The 27,821-nt window shown below is 45.1% G+C and overlaps 1 protein-coding gene across 1 annotated transcript; it reads right to left on the bottom strand.

Moving 5' to 3' along the window:
- Nucleotides 1-25,342, bottom strand: LOC142558329 (uncharacterized). Its single transcript, XM_075670476.1, has 4 exons — nt 25,224-25,342; nt 24,188-24,256; nt 20,531-20,700; nt 1-42 (listed from the first exon to the last, which is right to left on the bottom strand). Exons 1-4 carry the CDS (start codon nt 25,270-25,272, stop codon nt 1-3), a joined length of 330 nt encoding a protein of 109 aa, XP_075526591.1. The 5' UTR covers nt 25,273-25,342.
- Between the last annotated feature and the right edge of the window lie 2,479 nt (nt 25,343-27,821).

The raw sequence follows: 27,821 nt of genomic DNA, 5'->3' as shown, positions 1-27,821 counted from the left end.
TCACAGAGCATGATCACGCGATTCCAGTGGCTGCGCGGGCGACTGCACGACATGGGAACAAGCAGATGAAACAGAAGTGCATCTCTTTGCTGGCGCGCGAAGTAAAACAAAAACATGCAGACATTCGGTTTGTGTGTTTTATATTTCTCTAAGTTTTAATTCGTCTAGTCAAGCAAGATATTACACAAATAACAGATGTTGCCTTGAATCATTCTTGAAGTCACGTGTCGCCACGAGCGACGTCACAGTGCCATACATATCACGTCTCAATACATACTGTGTCCGCGACAATTGCCCCTTTCCACACATGTTATGCTTCACCGCAATAAATTGACTTATGCTTCATCGCGTAGCACTACTGTATAAGGCAAAGCGGACTTTCGCGAACCGGCATTATGGAACGCGTCGTGTTTTACGAGCTTCGAAGACAATTACGAGGATGACAAAGGCGGAGTCGATGACATTGCTGACAGCGGCGAATTGTTTTGGTGAAAAACATGGCGTCGAATAGCAAGAAGCTTGGTAGCGAACGTCGAAGAAGCTAGGCCTAGCGTTGCCGCGTTGGTGGCTACTGCTGCTAGCGGATCTGCGTGCGAGAGCGCCGGTTGGAGCCGGCGAGGTAATCAAAATGGCGATGGTGGTGACTTTGATTAATGCGATTTCGGATCTGCGATCACGGCAAAAAGTCCGGAAAATTGGGGGGCGAAACGTTCTTGCGTCCGGAATTTCACATGTTCTTATACGCTGACTCTATGGGGTAGGTGATGGTGCCGCGAAGCTGTCTGAATTATCGGGCGTCCGGAAAGTCGATCGTTGACTGTATACTGGCAACTCCTCCGGCCGATGACACGGCGTCAAAGTAGATTCTTCACGTTTCCTCTCTGTTACTCGACCCAGCAAAACCGCGACTTTCGTTCTCTTTCAAAAAGATTACACCGAATTTTCCCTGATACAAGCACGAATTCCCTGCGTTTTCCTCAGTATTTTCAGATTATACAAGATCCATGAGAATTCCCGGTTTTCCCGGTTTTCGTGGTTGGTACACATTCTGGAATACGAACTCCTTGTATACCACTGCGACTTAACAGCACGAAGTTGGACGTGCTGGGTTCGAGCGTCCGTTTCGTTGCGGTGTGGTCATCGTGTTGCCGTCGTGTCGTGGTTACTGCGTCCTCGTCGTCTTGTCGACACCTCACATCAAGCTGCATCGTCTGTGGGGTGCGGGAAAGGTAAATCGTTCAGTAACTAACATAACAAAACTGGAAAAAGTACAGCGAAAAGCGTTGCGGTTTATTTACAACAAGTATAAGCGCACAGATTCACCTACTAACCTTGCGGCTATATCGGGTTTAGCGACGCTCTCATCAAGAGCGAAGCAAGCCCGGCTCAAATTTTTATTTAACTTGATTCACAACTATTATAAGATATACCTAACAAAATACATATGTTTTTCGCAGTCACGATCATCGAGGCATAAACATGTACAGGCTTTAACAGAATATTCATGCCATAATGACACATTCATGTACTCTTATTTCCCCCTCGTGATAAGGGAATGCAATCGCCTGGATCCTTCAGTCATTTCTGCAGACTCATTATCTCAGTCCACATCACGGTTAGAATCCATATCAAGCAATCAGTAACGCATTTTTATTCACATGGCATGCTTTGCAACTCTTGTAAGCCATGCTGATTATCGTTAAGGTGTTTACTATTATTTTTGTTCCCGTTTGCTGTCCTTTTCATGATGTATTCTCTGTATTGCTGCGCATGTCTCCTAAAAATGCGAGATCTATATTTGTTTTTTTGTGTATTCTTACCTTGTTCCTTTACGTTCCTTGTTTGGCTTATTGACACGCAATCTGTATGTGCACGTTTATTACCATGTATTTCATTTTAGAGCGCAGCTCTTTGGCGTCCGTTCCTGGGTTTCGCGTCGTCGTCGGCGTTGTCGTCGGCGTTGTCGTCGGCCTCGTAACCAGCTCCGCCCCCCTTTCATCCCCCCAGCGCTAGCAGCGACCGACTGATACCGCTGGATGCCGCTGACGCCGCTAGAGAGTCAAGATAACGTGACTGCATAGAACACCGTCGCCGCCATGCAGAAAGAGTATCAGTCAAAGGCATCAGTCAGTCGCTGCTATCTCTTCCCTCCTCCCTTTATCGTGTTGTCCGCTTGCTGCGCGCGCTTCTGCCCCCATCGTTTGCCGCTGGGTGTACACGCCGCCCCCCTCCGCTTCCGCTTACTGCTGGTTGCTCTCGACGGCGGCGATGAGCCTCCGCTTCGGCGGCGCGAACTGCAGGGTCTTCTCGGCGGCGGCGATGAGCTTCTGCTTCAGCCTTGCTTACTGCTGGTTGCTCTCGACGGCGGCAATGAGCCTCCGCTTCGGCGGCGCGAACGGCAGGGTCTTCTCGGCGGCGGCGCTTAGCCTCTGCTTCCCCCACGGCTGTGACAACCTCGCGAGGCACTTGTATAGATCTCGTCTTTGAGAATCAAGCATTGGTGTACCAAGTCGAACATATATCAGTCTATTTCTCCGACCACAAAGCTTCCTTCATGACTGTCAAGAACTGTTAGTGGAGTCTTTGTTAAAGGAATACGTGTGAAAAATAAAAAAAAATTCTGTGATAGCGCATACATGTGTTGCTCGATTTCTTTGCCTCAATCTATCCAAAAGGTGAAACAGCTTATTTGCTGCGCTCAAATTTCGCATTAGGAAGTAACGTAATCGTCGGTAATTTTTGTATGTCCACTTGCTATGGTCCCTGAGGGTACTGGCAGTATTGAAAAAATAAATAAAATGACCTAAATGTAGCAACACGATGTAGTATTATGGATGTGGCCGGCCACAGGTATACCAGGTACTTCAGCGACAACTATTACCAAGTGATGAAATACCGTGAATTGAGAGGTAAGGACATATTCGTTTGCCAGTGTTATTGAACTGAACAAGAAGGCCACCATAATCGCGCGCAAGGGCAGGGAGAACGGGATTCCATTAAAGTAGTTGCACCGAGCAACCGTAGCCAACGGACGCGCAGTCGCTTCGTTCCTTAAACGAAAGTTCGCAGCAGTTGCGAAAAGTAGGAAGCGCGAGTAAGGCCAGCTGGCGAAGAATGACAAAATATATTTTGATTAGGCACTTCACATGGGCAGTCACGTAAGACTTGGGTCATACAACCGCAAAATTACTGTTCATAACATTTTGCATGCCTGCTCGACATTAACCTGCTGAGACACCACACGGTCAAATACTGCTGCTAGAAACTTCACAGTGTTTGCAATGTAACGGTGCATTTCATGACCAATTATAGCTATTGCCACTTTGCAAGTTGAGATCTATAGTTGCCCTGAGTTTCCGGTACTAATTACTCAAAAAATGTTGCAGTGACGTCTCACTTCGCGAAGGCGGGTTATGCGCAAACGTATGCCCTCCGCGAACATGCTCCTTTTTTTCAGAGATTATGACACAACTTCGTTAAGATTGGGTAGCAAAGACGCCTTAACTTTTGCAAGCCAGTATATAGAGCCGTCAGCTTTAGGAAGATTCACGGCGTCCAATGTTTGGCGCGCTTTTTCAACAGTTGTTGCACCAACTTTAGTAACAGTGAAATAACAGTGCAAGCGCACATTGCTGCAGATGCAAAGAAGAGGTGCCGCGTGCATGCACGGTGAGCACTGCGGGGTCCAAGCAAAAAGAGAAACGGCGCGAGCCGGGCGACTCTCTCCTCCACCTCCAGGCGCCCTCCTCCTCCGGTGCTCGCTTCCTTCGCGGCTTCAAACATAAGCTCGCCGATTTCACAGACGGGCCATCTACAGGTATGCGCGTAAAATCAGCTCTGTCTTAGTATTACTGATAACGATTTCGTGTTCGTGGAATCGCTACAGTATTTTACGTGTATCAGGGTGTGCATAATTGCTCCTTTTTCTGTCAGGTAGCAACACCAGTGCCTTCTCGTCTTCATTTTGAGTTATGCTCCAGTTTACTTTCCCAGGGGTTATTCCCGTACAAGCTGAATCTGGGGGACCTTGTTGAGAGACTGCGCGCCGCACCAGGTCAAGTCGAAATAATTATCAATTTTCACATTTTTCTCGAGTGGAGAAATAGCCTTTTGGCTAAGTAGCAAACGCAACACAAATTTCAAAATTCTCTAGCGTATCCATCAAAATGTATATCGAGGTCAACAGTATCAAATGTACACCACCATTCCAATAACAGTTAAAATGCTGCCTCGTTCATATCTAACATAGAGAATTTTCTTATGTCTTCATTAAAACTGAAACTATAGAATGTCTTGCTTCATTGTCTTCATTTCATGAGCAGGGAATCACTGCTAATTTAAAACAAACTTTTATCATATACAGGGTGGCTCGCAAGGCAACTGTGGCAGTCGCAGTAGGCTAATCATTTGTGACCGTTCAGTTTCGCACGGTATTTGTGAAAGCTCCTTCATTCTCACCTCCTTGTACCAAACGTGTGTGAAATGTTGCAGTCTGCTATCTATTCTGTTTTGTCGGCAGTGAACGTATTAAATATTTGAACTATAGTCGTGAAGGCTACACATGAGAAGGTTGCTGATGCGACACATAGGGCGCTAAGCACATGTGCTGATTCAATAAAAGCCAAGTCTGTTTGCACAATATTTCTCGGCTATATAACGTTAAGATTCCTGTTAGCGTTCACCGTTGTATGCAGATCACGTTTCAACTTCGAAATCTGAGCCTGTTTTTGTTTTCTAAGAACGCATGTTGACATGTGTAAGCGATCATTCAGCGAGAAACTAATGCTCACGCTTTGTGTTCCTTGGAATCACTGCAACGGAATTCACCTAATCAGAACATGCTAGTTCATTCCACCCTTCCCTTATTCGTATTATACACATCGCCTTTACCTCGCTGTCGGCCAAAAATTAATACTGGGCGATTCACAAATTTACATCCTTTTTCCGAAATTATGACACAACTTCGTCAAGATAGTGTAGCAAAGATGCATTAACTTTTATGAGGCAGTATATAGAGCGGGCGGCTTTATGAAGATTCACGGTGTTCAATGTTTGACGCGCTTTTTCAACAGTTATGGCACAAACTTATGTAAACCTACGATGGTCAGACCTAATACCAGCTGCTTGAATTTTTTCCAACTAGCGCTAAACCTTCATTACTATCACGCACTAATTTTTACCTAACGTCGCATAGAATACCGTTATTCTTATCACTGCCGAAAAGAATTCAGGACGAAGGGCTACGTTGCCGCTGCAATATATTTCGTGGCACCATCCTAAACAGTAATATTTTCCAAGCTGGCACTTGTCATTTGGGTAAATATTGACATGTGTACTTCTTTATCTTTATCGGGCGACCACTTCTCACCACTTAATAAATGTTATCGCAAAGCGCAGGACGTGCCTGCATGTAAAAGAAGTTTCTGGAATGTTATCGATGGTTCCATCCGCTGTCTTTCCCCGCAACTTCACTTATATAAAACCAGAGCGTGAGAGCAAGAAGTATGTATCTAAAATACATAATGCCCTACTGCGTGAAAATCTATTGGCCATTGACCCCAGTGTAATATACCATGATGACGTCGATACAGAGTTTAGTAACCTAATAGACACGCTTTCGCAAATGGTTACTAGCTGCAGCAGAAATATTAGTGTTCGCTCTTACGAAGCACCACTATGCCCTTGGATGACTGAGCCAATCCTCGCCGTTCTAAAAGAGAAGTATTCATGGTACCGTAAGTGGAAGCAACACAAGGATAATGTTTACTGTTTAAACCAATTTAAGAACCTGCGCAATAGATCCGTGTCGATGATGAGGGCACGAAAAAAAGCATATTACATGCGTCTCGTTGAACAGGCTCCCGGCAATTCACATAAGGTCTGGAAAATAATAAATGAAGTGGCTGGCAAAGCCAGTTTGAGCCGTGTTCTCCCGGAAGAAATAGATCGCAATACTACAGAAAGATTTAGTTCCTTTTTCACCAATATCGGCCCTTCATTGGCTGCTCAACTCCCTGAATCACAACAAAATGCTGCATCCAATACAGTTCTCAATACTTTTGTAATGTTTGAACTCGAACCCGATGAAATTACATCCATTATTCTCAGCTTACCAGGCAATAAATCTGCCGGACTGGACGGAATTTACCCACGCATACTTAAGGAAAACACTGATATCTTGGTACGCATCTTATGCAAACTTTGTAATCATTCATTAAAATGTGGAAAGTACCCATCTGCACTAAAGATTGCCAAAGTTGTCCCGGTATACAAAGATGGAGACCGATCCAACCCGTCAAGCTACAGACTCATTTCTGTCCTAAGTGTTATTAATAATATTTACTAAAAGATTCTATCCAATAATATTTGCAAATTCTCAGAAAAATATAACTTACTCTGTCAGCAGCAACATGGATTTCGAAAACATCATTCAACGGCATCTGCAGTCCTAAGCCTGACTCAATTAATTATTACAGCATTACATGAAAACAAACTGGCCGATGTTGTATTTGTTGATTTAAAGAAAGCGTTTGATACCGTGGATCACGCTATTATGCTCAACAAATTAAACCACTATGGATTTCGCGGTGAAGTCTACAGCTTACTTTCCAGTTACATCGAAAACTGTCAACAAGCTGTAGTTATCAATAACATCATATCATCACTTAAATATTTACAGACCGGGGTTCCTCAAGGATCCGTTTTAGGGCCCATGTTGTTTTCGTTATACTTGAATGATTTGCCGAAGGTCCTAAGTTGCTGTGATATTTTAATGTATGCTAATGACGCTGCGATCATAGTAACAGCTGACAACCATGAGGATCTAGAAGCAAAGACAAACGCTGAATTGAAAAAAAAATTACAAGCTGGTTTTTCACCAACAAGCTAACGATTAATTCAAGCAAAACCAAATATATGGTATTTAGCTCACGAGCAAAAGTCATTGACAGCTTCCAAATTAACATTTTCATTAACGACCACTCACTCGAACGAGCACACTCATTTAAGTATCTTGGTGTCATTCTATATGAACATCTTCCCTGGAAAAATCAGATTAGCGCCATCTGTTCGAAGTTGGCTTCTGGCTGTTATGCCTTATTACAGGCCCGTGATTGTTTTAACACACATACACTGCGTACCCTTTATTTGCCCTTATTAACAGTCATTTAACATACTGTGTAGAATCATGGGGTTTGACATACAACACTTACCTTGATCCTATCCGGCGATTGCAAAAACGGGCTATCCGAATTATAACACAAAGCAAGTATACTGAACCAAGTAAACCAATTTTCCAGTTATTAAATATCCTTCCTTTTGATCTTTTGCGGTCTTTAAAGATAGCGGTGTGTGTAAACAACATTAAAATATAACCAACCTTTCAATGCCTCCCTGTCTCACTTTCCTTCTCGACTCACGAGAAACCTCACACATAGTAACTTTAATCTTCCACCGAATAATAACGTCTACAGTGAAAGATTGGTGCAGTTTTCAGGAGCCAAGGTTTGGAATGCTTTACCCCCAGAAATAAAACAGTCCCACGAAACAAATAAAGCATTAAGAACATACTTTTTGAGCCTTATTTGATCTATGTGACAGTCGTTCGCGGTTTGTGTTTGTTGTACATTGTTGTTCATTACAGATCTTTATTCATTCTGCTGTAAAATGCATATTATATTCTTTTCTCCTCATTGTATACTGTACTTTGGTCTTTCGACGTGATTTTGGGCTTTCTATTTTACACAAGTGCTGTGTCATTGCCATCGTGTATTTTTGTTTCTGAACCCCACACTAGCCTCTGGCTATGGGTTCAGTCAGTGTTTGATACTTTGTATGGCAAGAGTAGCAATAAAAACAAAATGAAATGAAATGAAAACTTGTGTAATCTGATAGCATGTATGCGCGACGCGAATAGTGCAGAACTTTGTGGAAGGCACGCGGGTCCCAGCGGTTACTCTGAAACATTCGACGACTGATGTATAAAAGCCGACGCGCTTGACCCGCTCATCAGATTTTCGAGAATCGTCGACTGTAATCGCCGCTATTGTTCAGCTATAAGTGTAGCCTGTTTTTGTGGGCACAGGTTCACCCAATAAAAGCTAGTTTTGTCTTTCACAGTATTGCTACTGTGTCCTTTAACGTCACTACAACGTGGCATCTGGTTCAGGTGCTTTTCGTCCATGTACCGGACGCTCCCGACAAGCCGTGATCCAAGCCCGGACCGCAAAGAGAGCACCAACGTAGTCCCGGACCATCGAGCAAGCCGTCGTCTACAACAGCTGCCCCCGGAGCACGGACTTCTACCTGAGAAGACCAAAAAGATTGTGGCCAAGACAACCACAATGGCAGCCCCTGTGTCACCCGTCGTACTTGAACAACCCGGAGAGCCCCCTACCTTCCGTGGAGCTACGTCGGAGGATACGGAAAACTGGCTCGAAACCTTCGAAAGGATCTTGACCTCTAACAACTGGACATCTGAGGATACGCTACGAAATGTTTACTTCTCCATGGAAGATGCCGCGAGGACTTGGTTCGAGAACCGGGAGTTCACCCTTGCAACATGGGACCTGTTCCGCAGTAACTTCCCGAGGACGTTCACGAGCGTTGTCCGAAAAGAAAGGGCCGAAGTTCTGCTGGAAACCCGAGGCCAACTACCTAATGAGACCATCGCCATCTTCACAGAAGAGACGACCCGTCTTTTCCGGCATGCCGACCCGGAAATGTCCGAAGAGAAAAAAGTACGTTTCTTGATGCGAGGCGTAAAGCAAGAACTTTTCGCCGGACTAATCCGAAACCCACCGAAAACCGTAGTTGAGTTCCTGACACAGGCAACGACGAATGCGGAAACTTTAGAAATGAGCACTAGGCAATATAACCGCCAAGTGCTCACGCCTCAGTGCGCCATCCAAGCGCTGGGCTCCGTTGATCTCCGAGAGACCATCAGGGCCATTGTGCGTGAAGAACTGCGCAAGGTTTTGCCTTCGTCGCAGCCTCATGTAGCTTCTATCGCTGACATAACGAAAGATGAGATTCAGCGATCGCTGGGAGTTCCTGAGGCGCAACTTCAATTACCGCATCCCGAGCCAGAAACGATGACCTACGCCGCCGTCGCACGCCACCAAGGCCCCCCTCCGCGACCGCGCCAGTGCCCTGTAACGCCGCAGTTCCGTCGTCCGCCGCCGCCGCCGCCAGCACGGCCACCCGTCGCCCAGTGCCCCTACGCGAGGAAGACGGCCATTTGGCGCGCCCCCGACCACCGCCCACTCTGCTACCACTGCGGCGAAGCCGGCCATGTGTACCGCCGATGCCCGTACCGCGACCTGGGATTGCGAGGCTTCGCCGTCAACGCACAGCACCCGAGGGAAGGTGAACGCCCTCGTGACATCGCTGACTACCTCGCCGCTACTCAGTGGAACCCTCGACGACCGTCCCGTTCGCCGTCACCAGGCCACTACCTGTCGCCACAGCGCCGTCCATACACTGGCCCAGCCCGGGGCCGGTCAGCGAGCCCATATCCGGAAAACTAAAAGCAGCAACCGATGGAGGTGTGGTTGCTGTTCGTCGAACTGACGAAGATCCTCCGCCGCCGACGAAGATGCCGAAGAAACTACCTCGACGACATAACGACACGCCGCCGTCCCGACGAAGTGTGGAAGCAAATAATACTACGACGAAAGACGACCTGACGACGTCCCATACCAGCCACAGGTCAACGCGACACAACCGTGATCCGACGCCAAGACCTAACTGTAACGCAAGACAAACAACCACCGACCTCGACGTGCTTCTCGTGGGCCATGCAGTCACCGCCTTAGTCGACACAAGGGCCGATTACTCCGTCATGAGTGGACACATCGACGCCCAGTCGAAGAAGGTTAAAACTGCATGGGAAGGCCCTCAAATTCGGACCGCTGGAGAACACCTTATTACGCCGACTGGAATCTACACGGCAAGAATTACCGTTCATGACCTAACTTACCCTGCCACCTTCGTTATCCTCCAACAGTGTTCACGAGACGACATTCTCGGCATGGACTTCCTGAACCAGCACGGCGCAATCATCGACCAGAAGTCGAAGTCGATAACGCTGTCGGAAGATTGAGCGATACCGCCGGAGAGCTGTCGTAGTCAGCATGCCTTAAGCGTGCTCGAAAGTCAAGTCAGCATCCCGCCTCGCTCCAGCATTGTCATTTCCGTCGGCACCAAGACACCTGCCGATGTAGAAGGCGTCATCGAGGGTGACCAACGTCTACTGCTAGACCGTGAAATTTGCGTCGCGAAAGGGATCGCTCGACTGCACGAAGGAAAAACTAAAGTGTTGCTGACAAATTTCAGCCAGGAATTCAAACACATCAACAAGGGCACTACGATCGCGTACATCGAGGAAATTCAGGAAACCAGTAATGCGTTTGTTCTCTCCGGTTTTGCCGCATCTACCCCGACGACCATAGTTCCCGAGCCAGACTTCGACGTAAATCCAAAGCTCCCCATGAGCAAGCAGCAACTGCTCAGAAGTCTTCTCCGACGTTACAAGGACTGCTTTTCGACGTCATCGAGGATTTGACAAACACCAGTTGCAAAGCAACGTATAATAACCGAAGAGTGCGCTCAACCACTCCGCCAGAGCCCTTACCGAGTTTCGACGCGATAACGTGAAGCCATTGGACAACAAGTCGACGAAATGCCCCGCGACGACATCATCCAGCCATGGAAAACCCCGTGGGCATCTCCTGTCGTCCTGTCGAAGAAAAAGGATGGAACCCTACGTTTCTGTATCAATTATCGTCGACTGAACAAGATCACGAAGAAAGACGTATACCCCCTTCCACGGATAGACGACGCATTGGATCGGTTCTGCAACGCTAAATACTTGTCGTCGATGGACCTCAAGTCTGGCTACTGGCAAACAGAAGTCGACGAGAGAGATCGCGAAAAGACTGCCTTCACCACGCCGGACGGCCTTTACGAGTTCAAGGTCATGTCAGTCGGACTGTGCTCGGCGCCTGCAACGTTCCAGCGCGTCATGGACACGGTGTTAGCAGGACTGAAGTGACAGACGTGTCTTGTTTATTTGGATGACGTCATTGTCTTCGCCAGAAATTTCGACAGTCACCTTAGACGGCTTGCGGCTGTACTAGAGGCCATAAAATCATCAGGGCTCACTCTGAAGCCAAAAAAGTGCCGCTTCGCTTACTATGAGCTTCTGTTCCTAGGCCACGTCATCAGCAAATCCGGAGTACGCCCCGACCCGCAGAAAACAGCTGCCATCGCGAAGTTCCGGCAGCCCATCTACAAGAAGGCAGTGCGTAGATTCCTTGGCATGTGTGCCCACCACAGGCGTTTCGTCGAGGACTTTTCACGCATCGCTGGGCCGCTAACGCGTCTAACCAAATCTGATGTCGAGTTCAAGTGGCAAACGCCGCAGGCCGACGCATTTCAAAAACTAAAACAACGCATGCAGTCACCGCCGGTGCTTCTACATTTCGACGAAGACGCCGATACCGAAATACACACTGACGCCAGTAGCCTAGGCCACGGTGCCATCCTAGTCCAGAAGAAAGACGGACATGAACGGGTGATATCTTATGCTAGCCGTTCACTGTCAAAAGCGGAAGGCAATTATTCTACGACTGAAAAGGAGTGCCTCGCCATCATTTGGGCTACAGCAAGATTCCGCCCTTACCTATATGGCAGGCCATTCAAAGTCGTCAGTGATCACCACGCGTTCTGTTGGCTAGCTAAATTAAAGGACCCTTCAGGACGGCTGGCGAGGGGGAGCCTCAAACTGCAAGAATATGATTTCACGGTAATCTACAAGTCCGGACGAAAACACTCAGACGCCGACTGCCTATCACGCGCCCCCATCGATCCCCCGCTGGAAGACGACCAGGATGACGACGCCTTCCTCGGAATAATAAGCGCGGAAGACTTCGCCGAACAACGAGCAGACCCAGAGCTAAAAGGCGTCATCGAGTATTTGGAAAGGAACATCCACGTAGTACCTAGGGCATTTAAGCGCGGATTGTCTTCGTTCACATCACAAAACAACCTGCTCGTAAAGAAGAACTTCTCACCAGTCCGCGCCAGCTACCTTCTTGTTGTTCCGTCAGGGCTGCGTCCAGAAGTGCTGTACGCCCTACATGACGATCCAACCGCTGGGCACCTCGGATTCTCCCGAACGCTGTCGAGTACACAGGAAAGTTATTGCTGGCCGCGTCTGACCGCCGACGTCGCCCATTACGTCAAGACATGCCGAGACTGTCAGCGACGCCAGACACCACCGACAAGGCCAGCAGGATTACTACAGCCGATCAAACCTCCTTGCCGACCATTTCAGCAGATGGGGATGGATTTGTTGGGATCGTTTCCGGCGTCAACATCCGGAAATAAGTGGATCGTCGTGGTGACGGTCTATCTCACCCGCTTTGCTGAAACTAAAGCTCTACCAAAACGCAGCGAAGCCGAAGTGGCGAAATTTTTTGTCGATAACATTCTGCTGCGACATGGTGCCCCAGAAGTCCTCATCACCCATCACCGACAGAGGAACAGCGTTAACAGCAGAGCTCACCCAAGCCGTTCTGCAGTACAGCCACACAAGCCACAGGAGGACAACTCCCTATTACCCGCAAAAGAATAGTCTCACGGAGCACCTGAACAAGACCTTCGCCGACATGCTAGCAATGTACGTCGACGTCGAGCACAAGACGTGGGACGCGGTCCTGCCGTACGTAACATTTGCTTACAACACGGCGGTGCAAGAAACAACACAGATCACGCCGTTTAAGCTGGTTTACGGCAGGAACCCGACGACTACGCTCGACGCCATGCTGCCGCACGTCACCGACGAAGAGAATCTTGACGTCGCGACCTATCTCCAGCGCGCCGAAGAAGCCCGACAGCTCGCCCGCCTATGGATCAAGAACCAGCAGCGTACCGACAGGCGACACTACAACCTCCGACGACGCTTCCTCGAGTACCAGCCCGGTGACCGTGTTTGGGTTTGGACCCCTATACGCCGACGAGGACTGAGCGAGAAGCTTTTGCGTCGCTATTTCGGACCGTACAAGATCATCCGATGTATTGGTGCAGTGGACTATGAGGTCGTGCCAGACGGCATTTCGCTATCACAGCGGCGCCGCTCACTACCTGAAATAGTCCACGTTGTGCGACTCAAGCCGTACTACCAGCGTTAATGAACTTTGGGACTTCGCGTAACTGACCTTTGGACTTTGCTTTTTTTTTCGTTGTTCTGTCCCTTTTGTTTAATAAGTGTCCTTTTGTGTTTCGCTCTCTTATATTTGTAGCATCGGGACGATGCTTTTTACGTGGGCGGGGTAGTGACACGTGCACTTCTTTATCTTTATCGGGCGACCACTTCTCACAACCTAACAAACGTTATCGCAAAGCGCAGGACGCGCCTGCATGTAAAAGAAGTTTCTGGAATGGTTCCATCCGCTGTCTTTCCCCGCAACTTGTGTAATCTGATTGCATGTATGCGCGACGCGAATAGTGTAGAACTTTGTGGAAGGCACGCGGGTCCCAGCGGTTACTCTGGAACATTCGACGACTGATCTATAAAAGCCGACGCGCTTGACCCGCTGATCAGATTTTCGACGATCGCCGACTGTGTTCGCCGCTATCATTGTGCTTTAAGTGTAGCCTGTCTTTGTGTGCACAGGTTAGCCCAATAAAAGGTTTTTGTCTTTCGAAGTGTTGCTACTGTGTTCTTTAACATCAGGACAACGTGACAATATACATAAATTCAGTACTTACTGCAGTGCTTCAACTGCAATGTAAATCATAACAGCGAGAGTTAATTTTGCTTTGCCTATATGTCTCAACGACTTCATGGCTGTTCTCTCCGCGCGTTTACCCTCAGTCTTTGGTCAACATCGACACTCTTCCACTGACATGCTAAAAGAAATACGACTGCCAAGCGTAGCTTGCCAAGTGTACTATTGCACTTCTTTTTCTTTTTAAAACCAAAAATGCTATAAACGTTTCTGCTCACCTGGTTTCTCAGATTGCGTGGTTGCTCTCGTAGTTCATGAAAACAGGTTTGGTTTGTTTGAAGTGAAATACTGCTTGTTCATCATGCTAATGTTCGCAAAACATAAAATGTGATCCTTAAGAACAAGCACAGAACAATTTAGTTGGTGCGAATACACCAGGCGCTTCTACGAAGACAAGCGATTTCTAAAAATCGCTTGTAACAGATAGCCCAATATTAGTATACTCGAAGAGGCAGACTTTATTTGCACGAGAAATCGAGAGGTATAACCGAATAATGGGACAAGAATTCAGTAATTAGGTTTTTATATAATTCCTTACCACACACATTCGATTTTACAAATTGCAGCTGGTTAGATTTCAAGGCCTATCCACATTAAAAGAATTCTGTGGATGAGACTGTTCCTGAGGTACACGCCATGAAACTCGCGTTAAAAATTCACTTTGTAAACGGCGTTTACAAAACCGCCATAGCGTAACAAAATGGCCTTTTGCACTAAAGTAACTGGACAGCCCACGTATTTCTTCGCAATGTTTGGGATTTAATATTTCGAAACTGGTGTCATACTGAGAATTCGAAGTGGATATGCCTTACGAACACTGTAAATTTGTCAGATTTGTAAATTGAAACATCTGCCCAAGGCAATCAGTTAAAAAAACCAAACCAGTGAATGTTTGGTAACTGATCGATTGTGCGTTGCAATTTCTCCTGTAAATTGTCTACCTGTGTGACCAATCCAGTTGAAGGATGAGAATTGTGTTATATGACCCAGATGATTTTTTCATTGAAGTCTCTGTACAAACACAGCACAAGCGGAAAAGGTGCGCCATCTTAGCTCAGACGTGCTTTGTGGGGAAGTGTGCCTGACGTTATGCATGCGTGCCGGCACAAACACTGCTTCTGAGAGCTCCCGTTGCAGTCTTTGACTTTGGGACCCTTGTCTGTATATTGTATCTTACCAATTCACTGTATTTAAGGAATAATAAACTGAAACAGAAACCAGCACATTGACGGCCGCGAACAGCACAGGGCAAACGAGAAAGTGTTAGCGATCTTGTCAAACATGGTGGCCATATCATCGCGCTGCAGGCTTTACGTGAGAAGAAAGCCAAGCTTCGCAGTATGTGGCAGTGATAGCCCTCTTACAACAATTTTCGATTTGCTTAGTAACACTCTAAAAACAAAGAGAGTGCCGGGCACTCTCTTTGAGGGAGTAGCGGCTTGTCCCATATTTCACTCTCTTTTCGAGAGTAGATCGACCCTCTTTGAGAGAGAGTAGGTCAACTCCTGTTGACAGAGTTTTGTTACTCCACCGCAAGGGATTGCTAGTACTCTTCTGCAGAGCGATAATACTCTTCCCACAGGGAGTGCTAGTACTCTTCCGCAGAGTGCTAATACTCTCACCGCAGGGGTAATGGCACTCCACTAGACCGAGTACTTCTACTCCCCCAAACAGAGTGCTAGTACTCTTCCCAATACCCTCTTAGCGAAGTCCTGGCCACGCATGCAGGCAGGAAATCAGATCAAATTAGGGTCGCTGATACACCGTTCCCTAGGCGGCTCCTCAGAGTCAGTGGCCCAATTCCAAGCGGCCTTCACAGAATAGGCGTGAGCAATGTTATGCAGGATTTTAAAGTCATTTTTCCTGGCTATTAGCTGCCTACCATGAGGCGTGACTGCTCGGAATCGGCCTATGCGTATGCGTCCCAAACGCCACTGCGGAGAAAGAAAAAGCTAATTAGCATTTATTCCGCAATTATTTTCGCACATTTCACAATCAGGAGACACATAATCTAATTAGAACACAATAGTCGAGGGAATCACATACTTATGGAGAACCACATTGCTCTATACATCACGTGGATTCGAACCCGCGTACACTCGCATCTATACAATTGAAAGCACACATCCTAACCAGTACACCACAGAGCCACCACGCTCAGTCGTGTTCTTTTAGAGGTTACATACATAACAAATGTATTTGAGGAATCGGCTGCGGTGGGTGGAGTTTCTCTGCAGTGTGCTGTGCTGTTGTGTACTGGAATACGTTTGCGTCATTTCTATTCCTTGCTACGACTAACGAAGGAATACAACGTAGACGACGACGTGAGAATTATTCACGGCTTGTCGTCACCCCAGGAAAATAACAAATGTGCCGTTCAGCTCACGATCGAGTGCTTTTCCAGTCCATGCATTATATGTTCTCCGAAAATACGCGAATACAAAGTATCGTGCAAACCATCCACGTATGTGAATTTAAGTCGCGCGTATACTGGTGAGCATTTCTGTTTATTTTTTCCGCCAGTTCCATTCGTATTTGGTCAACTGCGACGCCAGTACCAGGCATTTCGACGTGCCTCACGCTGCCGTGTACGCGTTCTTTTCAAGTGCATTAGTTTAGAGTTTGGTTCAGTCCGCTGTGAGCTGTTGTCCTGCATTAGCAGGACAACAGCTCGTTAGCGTTTTGAAGAGCATGCATTCCAGCATTTGGAGACTGCTTATGCCGATAGCCGCGTCACATGCATTGGCACGCATGTTTAAATGACTAATGTGTCCACTTGTTACGCGTGCACTGCTCGTATCCTGTGGCAGTGCTCGTTCTAAAAGCTTCGAAGACCATCCACATTCATACGTGTGTTCAATATATATGCACAGGATGGACTTGCCAGCTAGTTGGTTGAGCATTTTAGAAGAAACAGCGCAACACAAGGACGACGCAAAAACATGCCACACCACGAAGCGCTGGTGTGGTTGATGCTTTTTTTCGTCCTTGTGTTTGCGCTGTTTCTTCTTCCACGATACACGCACACCACAGGTACGCGAAAGTTTAGGAGCATAAGTGGTTAACTCTGTTTTCCCCGTTTTCTCTCGGTGTCAATGGCACAGTGCGTTGCCCGAAATTGTGCACGCTTACCCCCATATGCAGAAATGCATCATAACTTGAAGCCCATGCTTGACTTGATCTAAACGACGCAAGTCGTGAACGCACCAAAAGAAAGGCAGTGAGCGTCTTGGGGGACGTTCGCACCAGGCGTCGTTTATATCAAGTCAAGCATGAGCTTTGTATTAAGATACATTTCTGAATACGGGGGCTAGACATCTGCTTCTTCCAGAAAATGTCGAAGAAACGCCCGCCAAAACCAGGCACATTCGTAAACTTAACTAGGCAATACGAAGCTCCATAGAAAAAAAGAACAGTGGTATTAAAAGCTTTCAGTATTTTTCTTTACTCCAAAATAGTTACGCTCTCGTGGCTTCACTGTACAGAGATAGTGCAGCGTTAGCTAAAAAGCATGAATTTCCGAACTCCATGCCAAAATAAGGTTGTAAAATTATTTAGGTGCTAGAATCCAGGGTTTGCAGCGATACTTGAAAACCCTTTATTTCTAAAATGCCATTTTCAAGGCATTGAAAACTCTGGAATTTTTAGAAGTACTAGAAAGTCCTTAAATTTGTACACTTGGCTAGACTTAGCAGACATTGCCAAGCGTTTTTTTTCCTTCTGTGACACTCTTCGCATGTCACAGAAGGGAGGGTCTGTGGAGGTACTAGAAGGAAAGAGACATCCTTAAAGTTGGAATTACAAAGGAGCTGCAGATACCAGTTTTAGGCACATGGAACTGGCGACAAATGTACTTGGAGGAGCAGAAGCAGGAAGCTCAACAGTTGAGTCATTCAAAGAAAAGCCGTGATGAGTAAATTGAGAGCTACAGACACAATAAAAGGAAATTGAAACGACTATTGCTTATTTGGTGGTGAAAAGCTGAGGCAACAGATGACATCCCATACACTGTCAAACCAAACAGTATTCAAAAACTGCAAATGTTGCAGGTCCAAGTAGTTAATTGTGCTATTGCAGAAAAACTTTGAGCGCTTTCTTGAAATGCTTCCGTGTGTGCGTTTAATGATGGGCGGTGAAAGGTAAATTAGCAGTCTTTCAAATGTTTGAAATCAGTGAAATGCGATTTGTTTTGTATTTTTTTGTTTGCATTAAAGTTAACGATGTTGTTGAACAAGTTATTGCCTGTCCAAACGACTAAAAAAATCGCACGAGGTCCTTGAAGTTAATGTGTCGGGGCCTCGAAAGTTCTTGAAAACCATTGCCTTTTTTTCTTCAATATTGCTACGAACCCAGTAGAACAACTGTCATGGAGTAAAAACCTTGGCTGAACAGGGGCTTATACGAAGAGCACAGGAAGACTAGAAATGCAGTAGTAGGCATGGAGGGCCCTGAAAAAAATGTTCCACATCTGCTCGTCTGCCTTATGTTTCTGCATTGACTGTCACATTTTTAATAGAAGTGCACTTACTGTTCTACTCCAATAAACGCAACATTACCAACTCCAGTGTGGGGCAGTCCTTCAGCCAGTGCAAACTATTTCTGTACATCCCTGTTAGCTCTGTCATTTTTCCAGCATTGTAGTACAAGATTTGTTAAACTGGTTTCGCAGAATATGAGCAGTATACTCTTAAATTAGCTGTTTATTTGTATGCACAAGTTCAGGTCCTCAGTTTGGTTGCATGACAAATTGCCATACCTCAATAGATACAAGAAAAAACGTTGTTAGAGTTTAATAAAATCCAAACAGTAATAATCACAACAATATAATGACATACATTTCTTTTGGTACGTATACAGCCCATGTCTTGGCACTGTATAAATTCAACTATACATAGCAAGTACTGTTTCCTGACCACTATTATTCACATGTGTAAAACCATCACAGCAATTCTTCAACAAATATCACAGTGATTAGTGACATACACTTTGTAACTGCTTTACATGATCATAATGTATACAAATGGTCCCTGTGTACCAACACATGACTAGTGCCACCCGAGTACTATTGCTCACAGGTGTAAAACCAACAAAGCTGTTCTTTAAAAATATCACACCGCTTAGTGACATACATGCTGTAACTCCCTTGTAAAAGCTTAATACAAACACGTGAGCACACAGAAAGCTAGCAGTGGGCCTACATGGAAATACCACCGCCTCAATACTAATTCACAAGTGTAAAACCAACCAAGCAGTTCTTTAAAGAATATCACAATGCTTAGTGACATACATTTTGTAACTAGCTTATATAAGCTTCATACAAACATGAGAACATACACAAAGCTATCGGTGCACCTACATAGAAGTGCGGCCATCTGAACACTATTATTTGCAAGTGTAAGCTCAACAGAACAGTTCGTTATAGTGACGCCCATTTTGTAACTGCCTTATACAAGCTTAGTGCAAGCACAAGAATGCGGAAAAAAATAAATTAAGAACTTGCTCTATGAATACACAAACAGATCAACACAAATGGTAAACACCGTTTTGAAGACACGTGACCGTGACAAAGCGCAGTGCTGTGCCGGTTGAAACTGCCATCCACAAAAGTATTGAGCAATGCGTAAACCACACGCAATAAAGTGCTGACAGACTGCGTCTCTAATGTACCTATTTTAATTCAAATTTCTTGAATATAGGGCTCTCTTGCAGATAAGGCATCTGATCCAACTGACCTGATTTTACACCTGCTAAATGCATACAATGCACTCAGATATAACTGGTAATAATAATTATAAAAGGCATTTAAAAACTTGATAGTATGATGAAGATGCATGACTAGAAAAGTTCTGTCCCCCTCGTACGTGTTAAAAAGGTGTCAGTACGACACATGTTCTTTTTTTCCGCAATTTTTGCATTAATGGACACCCGGGAACCTCGAACCCACAAAAAAAGAAGATACTGCTGTGTTAATAGTGTTGTGAATAATTTTTTGTGAAAGCTTTTTACAGACAAGTTGCAGTCTCGTTTCTGGAAGTTGAGCTGTATCATGCAAAATAACATGGAAAGTGGTCACATGGGAGCATGACACTATGCCATAATGTTCCGTTTCAGTTGACTCTCTTGCCCTACAAGTCACTGCTCACTGTGACCAGTGATGGAATAGCAGTGTCTGTGTGATTTTCATCACACTTCTGTCCTATGCCATCCTTACCAGAGTTGGCGGCACATAGATACCCAAATTTCGATAGTGTTGCTTTCTCAGGTGGTTGTTCTTGATTTGCTCAATATCAGTTGGCACTTCAGCTGCATCAAACTTCTTTTTTACCTCTTCAACAACAACATAAACAACAATCTTATGACACCTGTGTTGTCCTTCTAGTTGCCTACAAAGACCAGTTAATCTAACAACAACACTGACAGTCTCTACTATCTTCTAATGGAGAAGAGGTGTGTCCCACCATGTGTTCCACATTGTTGTCGCTATGTGGGCTGGCTGGGGAGGCAACAACTGTAATATGTTTTCATATTTTAAAGTGATGCTTGTACTGTGTTAACTTAGTCTTGCACTTGCTGCACAAGAACACTGGCTCACAGTCGTGGTGAAAAGCTTTTGTATGTTGAGTAAATGAGTTGTATGCACAACAAAAAAAGTCACAGTGATAGCACACATGTTGCTCTACCAGGCCTGGTGCGGTTCCTTCTGACACTGCTGCTGATGCTGACACACTGCTGCTTGCCTCGTACACTGTTGCAGCTGTAGTAGACATGGCCCTATCTGTATCTATTGCTGCCGTGCCACCTGTCATGGTAACTTCAGGTGGTATCGGGCTCACTTCTGCAACAGAGATGTCGTTTGCCCCTTGAGGGCTCTCGTCATCAGGGCCAATAATTTCGTAGGCATTGTCTCCTGCACCGAAGAACCAATAAGAACAGTCTGAATTAATAAACATAGCTCTAAGAAGTACGGACATCAAAACTTAACCACAAGCTTTGAACATCAGTGACCAGGCTTAATGAATAATACTTGCAGGAGGAGTTACACAATTGTGTGTGTACATTACAGTTAAGCCTCATTAGAAGCGATACTCAAGAGGCACGGGAAACATGTCTCTCGAAACCAAAAATTTAAAAACACTGAGGAGCCAGACTAGATCACTTTATTATGCATCATCACTAAAGTATGTTTAGATATAGCTGAAGGAATAATTGCTCAGGGTGGCTTAAAGGGCCCCTAAACCACTTCTCAACATTTTTTGAACATTTCAAGTAAACGCGCATCAAATCAGAATGCCGTCACAATTGACGATGCCAAACGCCACAGTGCGTAGCATTGTGGGAGCACCACAATATGAAGAAAACGACCCCGTGCGCCTCTCTGGACCTATCCTGCACCCCCAGCTTGTCCTGACATCACCAGGCTGTCTCTGATGATGTCACCTGTTTCCGGTGCTGTCGATTGGTCGAACGAAAGTGTACGACTGCCGGCAAGGCCTGCAAGCAAATACACACTCCTTCTTTCTTGTCGCGTTGCTCGCGATGCCATTGTGGGCAGCCAATGGGGGCAAGGAACAGAAACGCCAACAGAAGGGTCTCCCTATGAGGCTCTTCAACTAGAGTCACCATACAGTTCCATTGTATTGGCGAGGTCATTAGCGCCACCCCTCGCACGACGACGGGCCTGCGCGGCAGTAACAGAGCTCGTTGGTGATGGCCTGTCCCGTAACATTTGGAGGTGTACTAGGCGAGGAAAAGACGATACTGTCCAGATGGCGTGTATCAGATGAAAGAGTAAAATGAGCGGGGACTACTTTTCGATAATCAAACACGTAGCTCCACTATTACTGCACCGTTTCGAAAAATTCTCGTGGCTACATGTTCGTTGCCTTAACATGTAAAACTGCAACACCGCAACTAAATTTCAACCTCCGTGGTTTAGGGGCCCTTTAAAGAAGACATTCACAGCTTTTTAGTGACTATAGATTGTGTTAGCTTCCTTCCTTTCTGGAAGTTAAACACTTCACTTTGCAAGCCTTGTTGCTCGCAGTGCCTTTGAGGTGCTCTTAGACGCTCGTCAGCTTCAACTGTCGACACTTTCTGCCCTGCACTGTCCTCGTTGCCTTCCTTTTCTAGTTCATGCTAAAGAGACATGCGCAATTGACTTGTGTGAGGATTGCGTGATCTTTACGCCCTTCGGAGCACACAAGGTGCATGAAATGAATGTGTCTGGGTTGTGTCCCTTCGAAGTAGTGAATACTTAAAAAGTCGTTAGTAACAAAGGTGTCTCTTGTGTACAGTGTTGTTAACGTGGCAAACATAGGAAAACCAACCAAACCATTTTCACATGTCTCTTACAACCAAGTGTATCTTGTAATGAGATTCTACTGTACTGAATATTTCTCATCTATGGATCATCTGCATGTACATATAGTCACAAAGACATGTTGTGTGGAATGGCGAATCAGGAAAAAGCTCGTACTCTTACTTTTTGTCCCTAAAATAAGCAGCTGATAACAATATGATAAAAAGCAGGTAATGAGGCTAGCATGGAACATAATCCTTCAGCTCTAAACAGTTTTTTGGGCCCACATCATTCCTTCATGACATAAGGAAACAACTTGATTGCAGTAATGGCTGCATGTGATCTGAGTTGATTGAAACAAACAATACGTAAGGTTTCCCTGTATGTAATTTTATCAAAGTGCTTTTTAGATGTCCTGCTGGCGATCCTGGCTGCACGATGTTTCTCGTGCTTTTTGGCACAATTCCTTTCTTTTCCACTCCACTCATTTTTCTGGTTTTCTCCCCTTTCCCTTCCCCCTTGCGTAAAATAGCACACCTGAAGTATCAAATTTAACAGGGATAAGCGGGCTAGTTGGTGGTCGTTATTGGAATGCATCATGTAACCGCACAAAAACAAGGGGCAAGGTGTCCTGTGTGTTCCTTCTTTGTCCCTTGTTTTTGTGCGGTTACATGATGCATTCCAATGAAGTATCAAATCTGTTGATAGATTGTGTGTATCAAACCTGTTAACATGCGGGCTTCTCTGTGGTCTGTGTTGTATTTTTGTGCTGTACAAGTCAATTCAAAATGAAAGATGGAATGTCCCTGCCTTTAGTTTAACTGTATGTGTAACATATATATATATATATATATATATATATATATATATATATATATATATATATATATATATATATATATACAGAGTAGCAGTGGTCCATAATACTAACCCATCCCAACATAACTATAAATTAGCACATACCAACATGCTGTGAAACAGCTGTTGCAAAGCCGCTGGTGCTGGCAATTTCTGCAGCATTGCAATGGTACAGCCGAGTGCCACCTGTATAGTGACAAATGCATATGCATGTTAGCAACTCACTAGTTGCTGATGGTTTCATAAGCTTTACACTACACAATAAAGTAATCTAGACAACTTTGTTGGAACAAATACACATAATTAGGACACCATTTAAAGACTAACACTATTAATTGCCCCCAATCTCTCGCTCACTGAGGGATAATACCACTGAAACATCGGTGGAGAGCTCAGATTAACACAGCCCATAAAGGACAAGCTTTCTTTGAGGAAAACAGCTATAACAGCGGTTAGTTTTCTTGATCATTTTATGTGCTAGCTTTGATTTAAATGTCATGCAGTACTATAAAATATGAAGTGCCGCATTTCTAGCAGCAGAAGGCGTCGTCAGCCTCATGGTACAACTGATTTTTGCACTGTTTGTGTCAGTGATCCGACACATACAAAGAAAACCGAATTCACACATACATATACAGTGCCAAGTGCACTCCTCCTTCTGAAAAAGCAGCCGCCAATTCCAATGCTGCTGAAAGGTTATATAGAGTGTGAGACTGCATGGAACTACCATGACTAAGTGTATGATCTGCTGATTGGAGAGGTAGTCACATGCTATTTCTAGTCTCTTTTAGAAGCATTACTAAACGATGAATTAAAATCTATTCATAAGTCACGAATTTCACGCATCCACAGTTTGGTTAAATAACGTGTGAGAAAAAGACATGTTTACCTGGAATAGCAACCTTTTATCCTGCTGCAAAATTTTCCTTCGATATAATGAAATAACTTTACAGCGTCATAATATATTGTGTTTCTCGCAACTACTTGCCGGCAGTGGCGAGTTACAGTGTTTATATCTGACTCACTGGGCGACAATACTGCCAAACACAAATGCTTCACGAACACGAGAACACGTCCCTCGCAGAGAATAGCAACTATATATGCCTCTGTGAGACATGATCGCACCTTTGTGGTCAAAATGTACATTAGAACGACACCACCATCTCATTAAAAAAAAGCCTCAGTACAAGGCAGCAGCCAACTGCATAATGTGAAATTGCAACTGATGTCCACTTACTGGTGGCCTGTGTTCGAGTCACTTCTGGCAGTTGACTGGGTGCTGAGAAATGCACGTCCTGGGTTGTCCCTACAAAACATACAGGGTTATGTCAAATGTTGAAAATATATATACACCGGCATTTCATAAGTTGCAAAACAAATGAGTAAACTAGTAAACAACTGTAATGTAAACAGAGTACACATGATAAGATAGGCTGTCAACTGGTAATGCATTATGCGAAAAACCTAATGCATAGGAAAGACTATATTTATACGCACGAAGCTGACACAATTTAATTCGCTCTGAGGTTTTTCCGTGCAGTATATTCAATTTATTATGTCTTGTGGTTAGAGCAAAATTAGTGTAAATTACGCACTAAATTATGTACCCTGGAAAACTTTTCTTCAATATGCACCTGTGCGCGCTTCGAATGAGTACCGTTTTAAAATTTACATACATGGCATTTAACATAGTTGCTGAACACAGATTTCCTTTGCCCTGTGTCGTGTACAGTGAGCTACATATACCTGCCCCCCCTCCCTTTTTTGTACTAGCCATACTGCGTGTCACTGCACCTATATGCACGTCAGTAAACCTCACGACACAGAAAAAAAAAAGAAGCGCCTATCACCTATGCCTGCATATTTTACTGGGCCTAAGCTAACCAAGCATGGGCTGTTCCTTTTTATGGTAAACACAGGCACCGTGCTCATTGCAAGTATGTATCACGTCACTAAGCAAATATGCAATTTCATTGCACCACTATTTTTTTATCACATGGATGTATCTGTTGAGAGGCAAGACAAAAAGCAGTCACTTCTCAGAACTAATCAGCTTTTTTAAAACACATTTCTAACTTTTCAATGACACTTGCTGCTATGTGTTTGTCTCCAGAGAGCATACTTGATTTGACTTTCCAATCGGAGACATTACATAAATATACCATGTTAAGATGACTGCCTGGAGCACGTGAGAATTTTCATCTTGGTGTAACATACTGTATCTTGATTTTGTTTACATTTGGTCAAATAGTACACCCAATATACCCACATACTAGTTTTCTTGTCCAAATTGCATGCCAATGTATTTTGATTTTTTGGCATTGGCTCCTCTGCACTACGTGAAGTCGCGCTGCACTGGCTCTTTCACATCTTCGTGTCCTTGCAGTTGCCTTCTTGCGTTATATAAAGCGGGTGCCTGAAAAATGTCGCATGCAAAAGTCAACACAAGGGCATGGTGCAAAACAACATCAAGACAGTCAAGGCCATGGCAATAAAAGAAAGTCTTAGCTCTTAGTCTTCTTAGTGAAATGCATGCAAAAGATCCAAATGACTGCAACAGTCAACTGCTAAATTAACTTCAATTTTAGATTTACACAAAAAAGAAATAACGGACAGTTCATCCTCGTTCGGCACGAATGTTCGAATACTCCTGCTAATGAATAGAATATTGGTCATTTTCAGACATCATAGGTCTGTCATGAGTCTGGTGTATCGCAAACACCACTTGTGACACATCCTAAGCACGTGCCCAGTGTGCCCCCCGCACCATCCCTGGTTGTGCCACTGCTGAAGCCATAATTTGAGGATTATAGCTGCAAACATGATGCTCAGTAGGGATGAAAATATTGTCCTTCAGTTCAATGGATATATGGATGTGCCTATAAAAAAGGGCAACAAGGCTTGTTATGGCAAGCTTACCCACATTTCAATACTAACAAGAAAGTTCACTGCGGCCTGCATCTAAGCTTACTAAAAGGCATGAACTTATTTTCATGTATGAGGTGCGCAATGGAGTTCATTTTTTACAGACCCCACTTACTGCTGCAGTTTGAAATCTAGCATTTTAGATTCTTGTAGGCATGTAAAAGTTGCAGTGAAACCGCAGTTATTAGTTTATTACGCCAACCTATTGTTCTGTGTACGACAGACTGGTAACACGGAATTAAAGCAACATTTTATTTCGATATTTTATTTCTCTACTAAAAATACTCAAGCGATAAACACATTTTGATCTGCCATGCAATAGCAAAATGCACACATTACGCTTGTAACCCCCAGAGGAAGGCTGATTTAGCTATTCATATGACATAACTCTGACACGCCAACTCATATTAGCAAATGCAAAGGCATGTCCAAAACAATAAGCGTATGCAAAGCGCCCTTGCAATTGTAATTCCACACAGCAGCCGTTATATTCGATGCCGATGCATAACTAGCTGCTCGACAATTCACCGAGTTCGTAGACATAAGCATCCTTTCAGTTTCGCACCGTGCACGAAAACCGCAACAGGAGACAAAACCAGAGCTACCTATAATCACACCATTTCAATACATGAGAAAAAACAGTTCAGTCTTAGGGATAAACACTGTGAGAGCGATTTAGTGCGCGACGGCGACGAGCGACAAAACGGGCCGTCGCTTGAACAGATGGCTCGGTTCTGGAAATCTAGAAATCGTCGCTCGTCGCCCGAAAGTGCTATGAGCGACTAGCCAATAGCGCGAAGCCGGAACTGGATGTACATCGCTCAAATACTACCGAATGTCGCGCGGAACGAGCAAATGATTCAATTTTTATACGTGCAAGAATAAGAACCTACGGCAAGACCTCCGGAAATATTTTATGCTACTTTTTATAGTAAAATACATCAACGTAAATTACTAAAGCACGCGTCACGCGTGATTGCAGCCCTCATGCCGGCAACACCGGGAAGGCGTCGCTCAATATCGTCGCTCGCACGGATACGACTTGTAGGTGACGAGCGAACGCGACAGCCATCTCCATCGCGTCGCTTGTAGCTGCCGCGCGCAAGATCGCTTATATGGGGTTCATACTTTTTTCAGCATAAAACATGGATTCCTCATGCGTTTTCAGTAAGTTCAAGATAACGCGCCCAACTGACCTCTTGCAGCATGCAGCTGAATTCCTGCGGCAAAGTTTCTAACTAGCACTGGTGCTGCACGTAACTTCAGTGGTCGCAGATTCCCCCTGCGCGAGACACCGTCAAGCGCGTGGTTTACTTATAAAAAAAGCATGCTGCCAGCAAAATGACGCCTTCTGTTATGTGATTCCTTAGTTCAACAGCGTTCCGTACACAGTAGACTGCCAAATTGAATAAATTCAAACACACAAAACGCACGCTAATCACGCTCCGCATAGGCTCGGAATCACAGGCTGGTGAGCGAACTATTTTAAGCGTCCTCTCGCCTGGCGTCTTATTGAACATACCATAGTTCTGGCAGCGTTTGCGATCTTTAAAGCTCTTACGGACAACGGTAAAGTGATAAAATCACATGCAGTTATCGCGACGACTGGCTTTTTCGATTGACATCGAGAGACACAGCGCGTATGCCTAGTCCTTTGTCAATCGCGTCGGCTAAGCGCAGCGACGACTTCCTGGCGATAGCATGACATATACGGACAATGTGCACCTAAGTTAGAATTCACTTACCGTGGAGGATTTGCTGTTATATCCAAGGCATGACGAACGACTGTCGTGTTTTCGTGGCGACGCGAGATGGCTGCCATACGATCTCCCTCGGCTGGCCTTTGCTGTTGCTGTGCTGCTCGGTGGACGGATCACCTTTCTCCGGTGCTGTGTTGTTCCGCGATCTTGAGCGCGCGCGCGCGCGGTGGAGCAACTCCGAGCGAA

This window comes from Dermacentor variabilis, chromosome 9 (assembly GCF_050947875.1).
Source record: "Dermacentor variabilis isolate Ectoservices chromosome 9, ASM5094787v1, whole genome shotgun sequence".
Taxonomy (NCBI): domain Eukaryota; kingdom Metazoa; phylum Arthropoda; class Arachnida; order Ixodida; family Ixodidae; genus Dermacentor; species Dermacentor variabilis.
Note: the sequence above shows the minus strand (reverse complement) of the source record. Positions and strands in the feature narration are given on the sequence as shown.

Excerpts from the sequence above, each read along its gene's own strand:
- LOC142558329 (XM_075670476.1), bottom strand. The coding sequence starts at position 25,272 with ATGCCAAAAAATCAAAATACATTGGCATGCAATTTGGACAAGAAAACT. Across the intron at positions 24,257-25,223 it reads CAATTTGGACAAGAAAACTA|GGACAACCCAGGACGTGCAT; the intron begins GTATGTGGGTAT and ends TATGTTTTGTAG. Across the intron at positions 20,701-24,187 it reads GACTCGAACACAGGCCACCA|GAGACAATGCCTACGAAATT; the intron begins GTAAGTGGACAT and ends TCTTCGGTGCAG.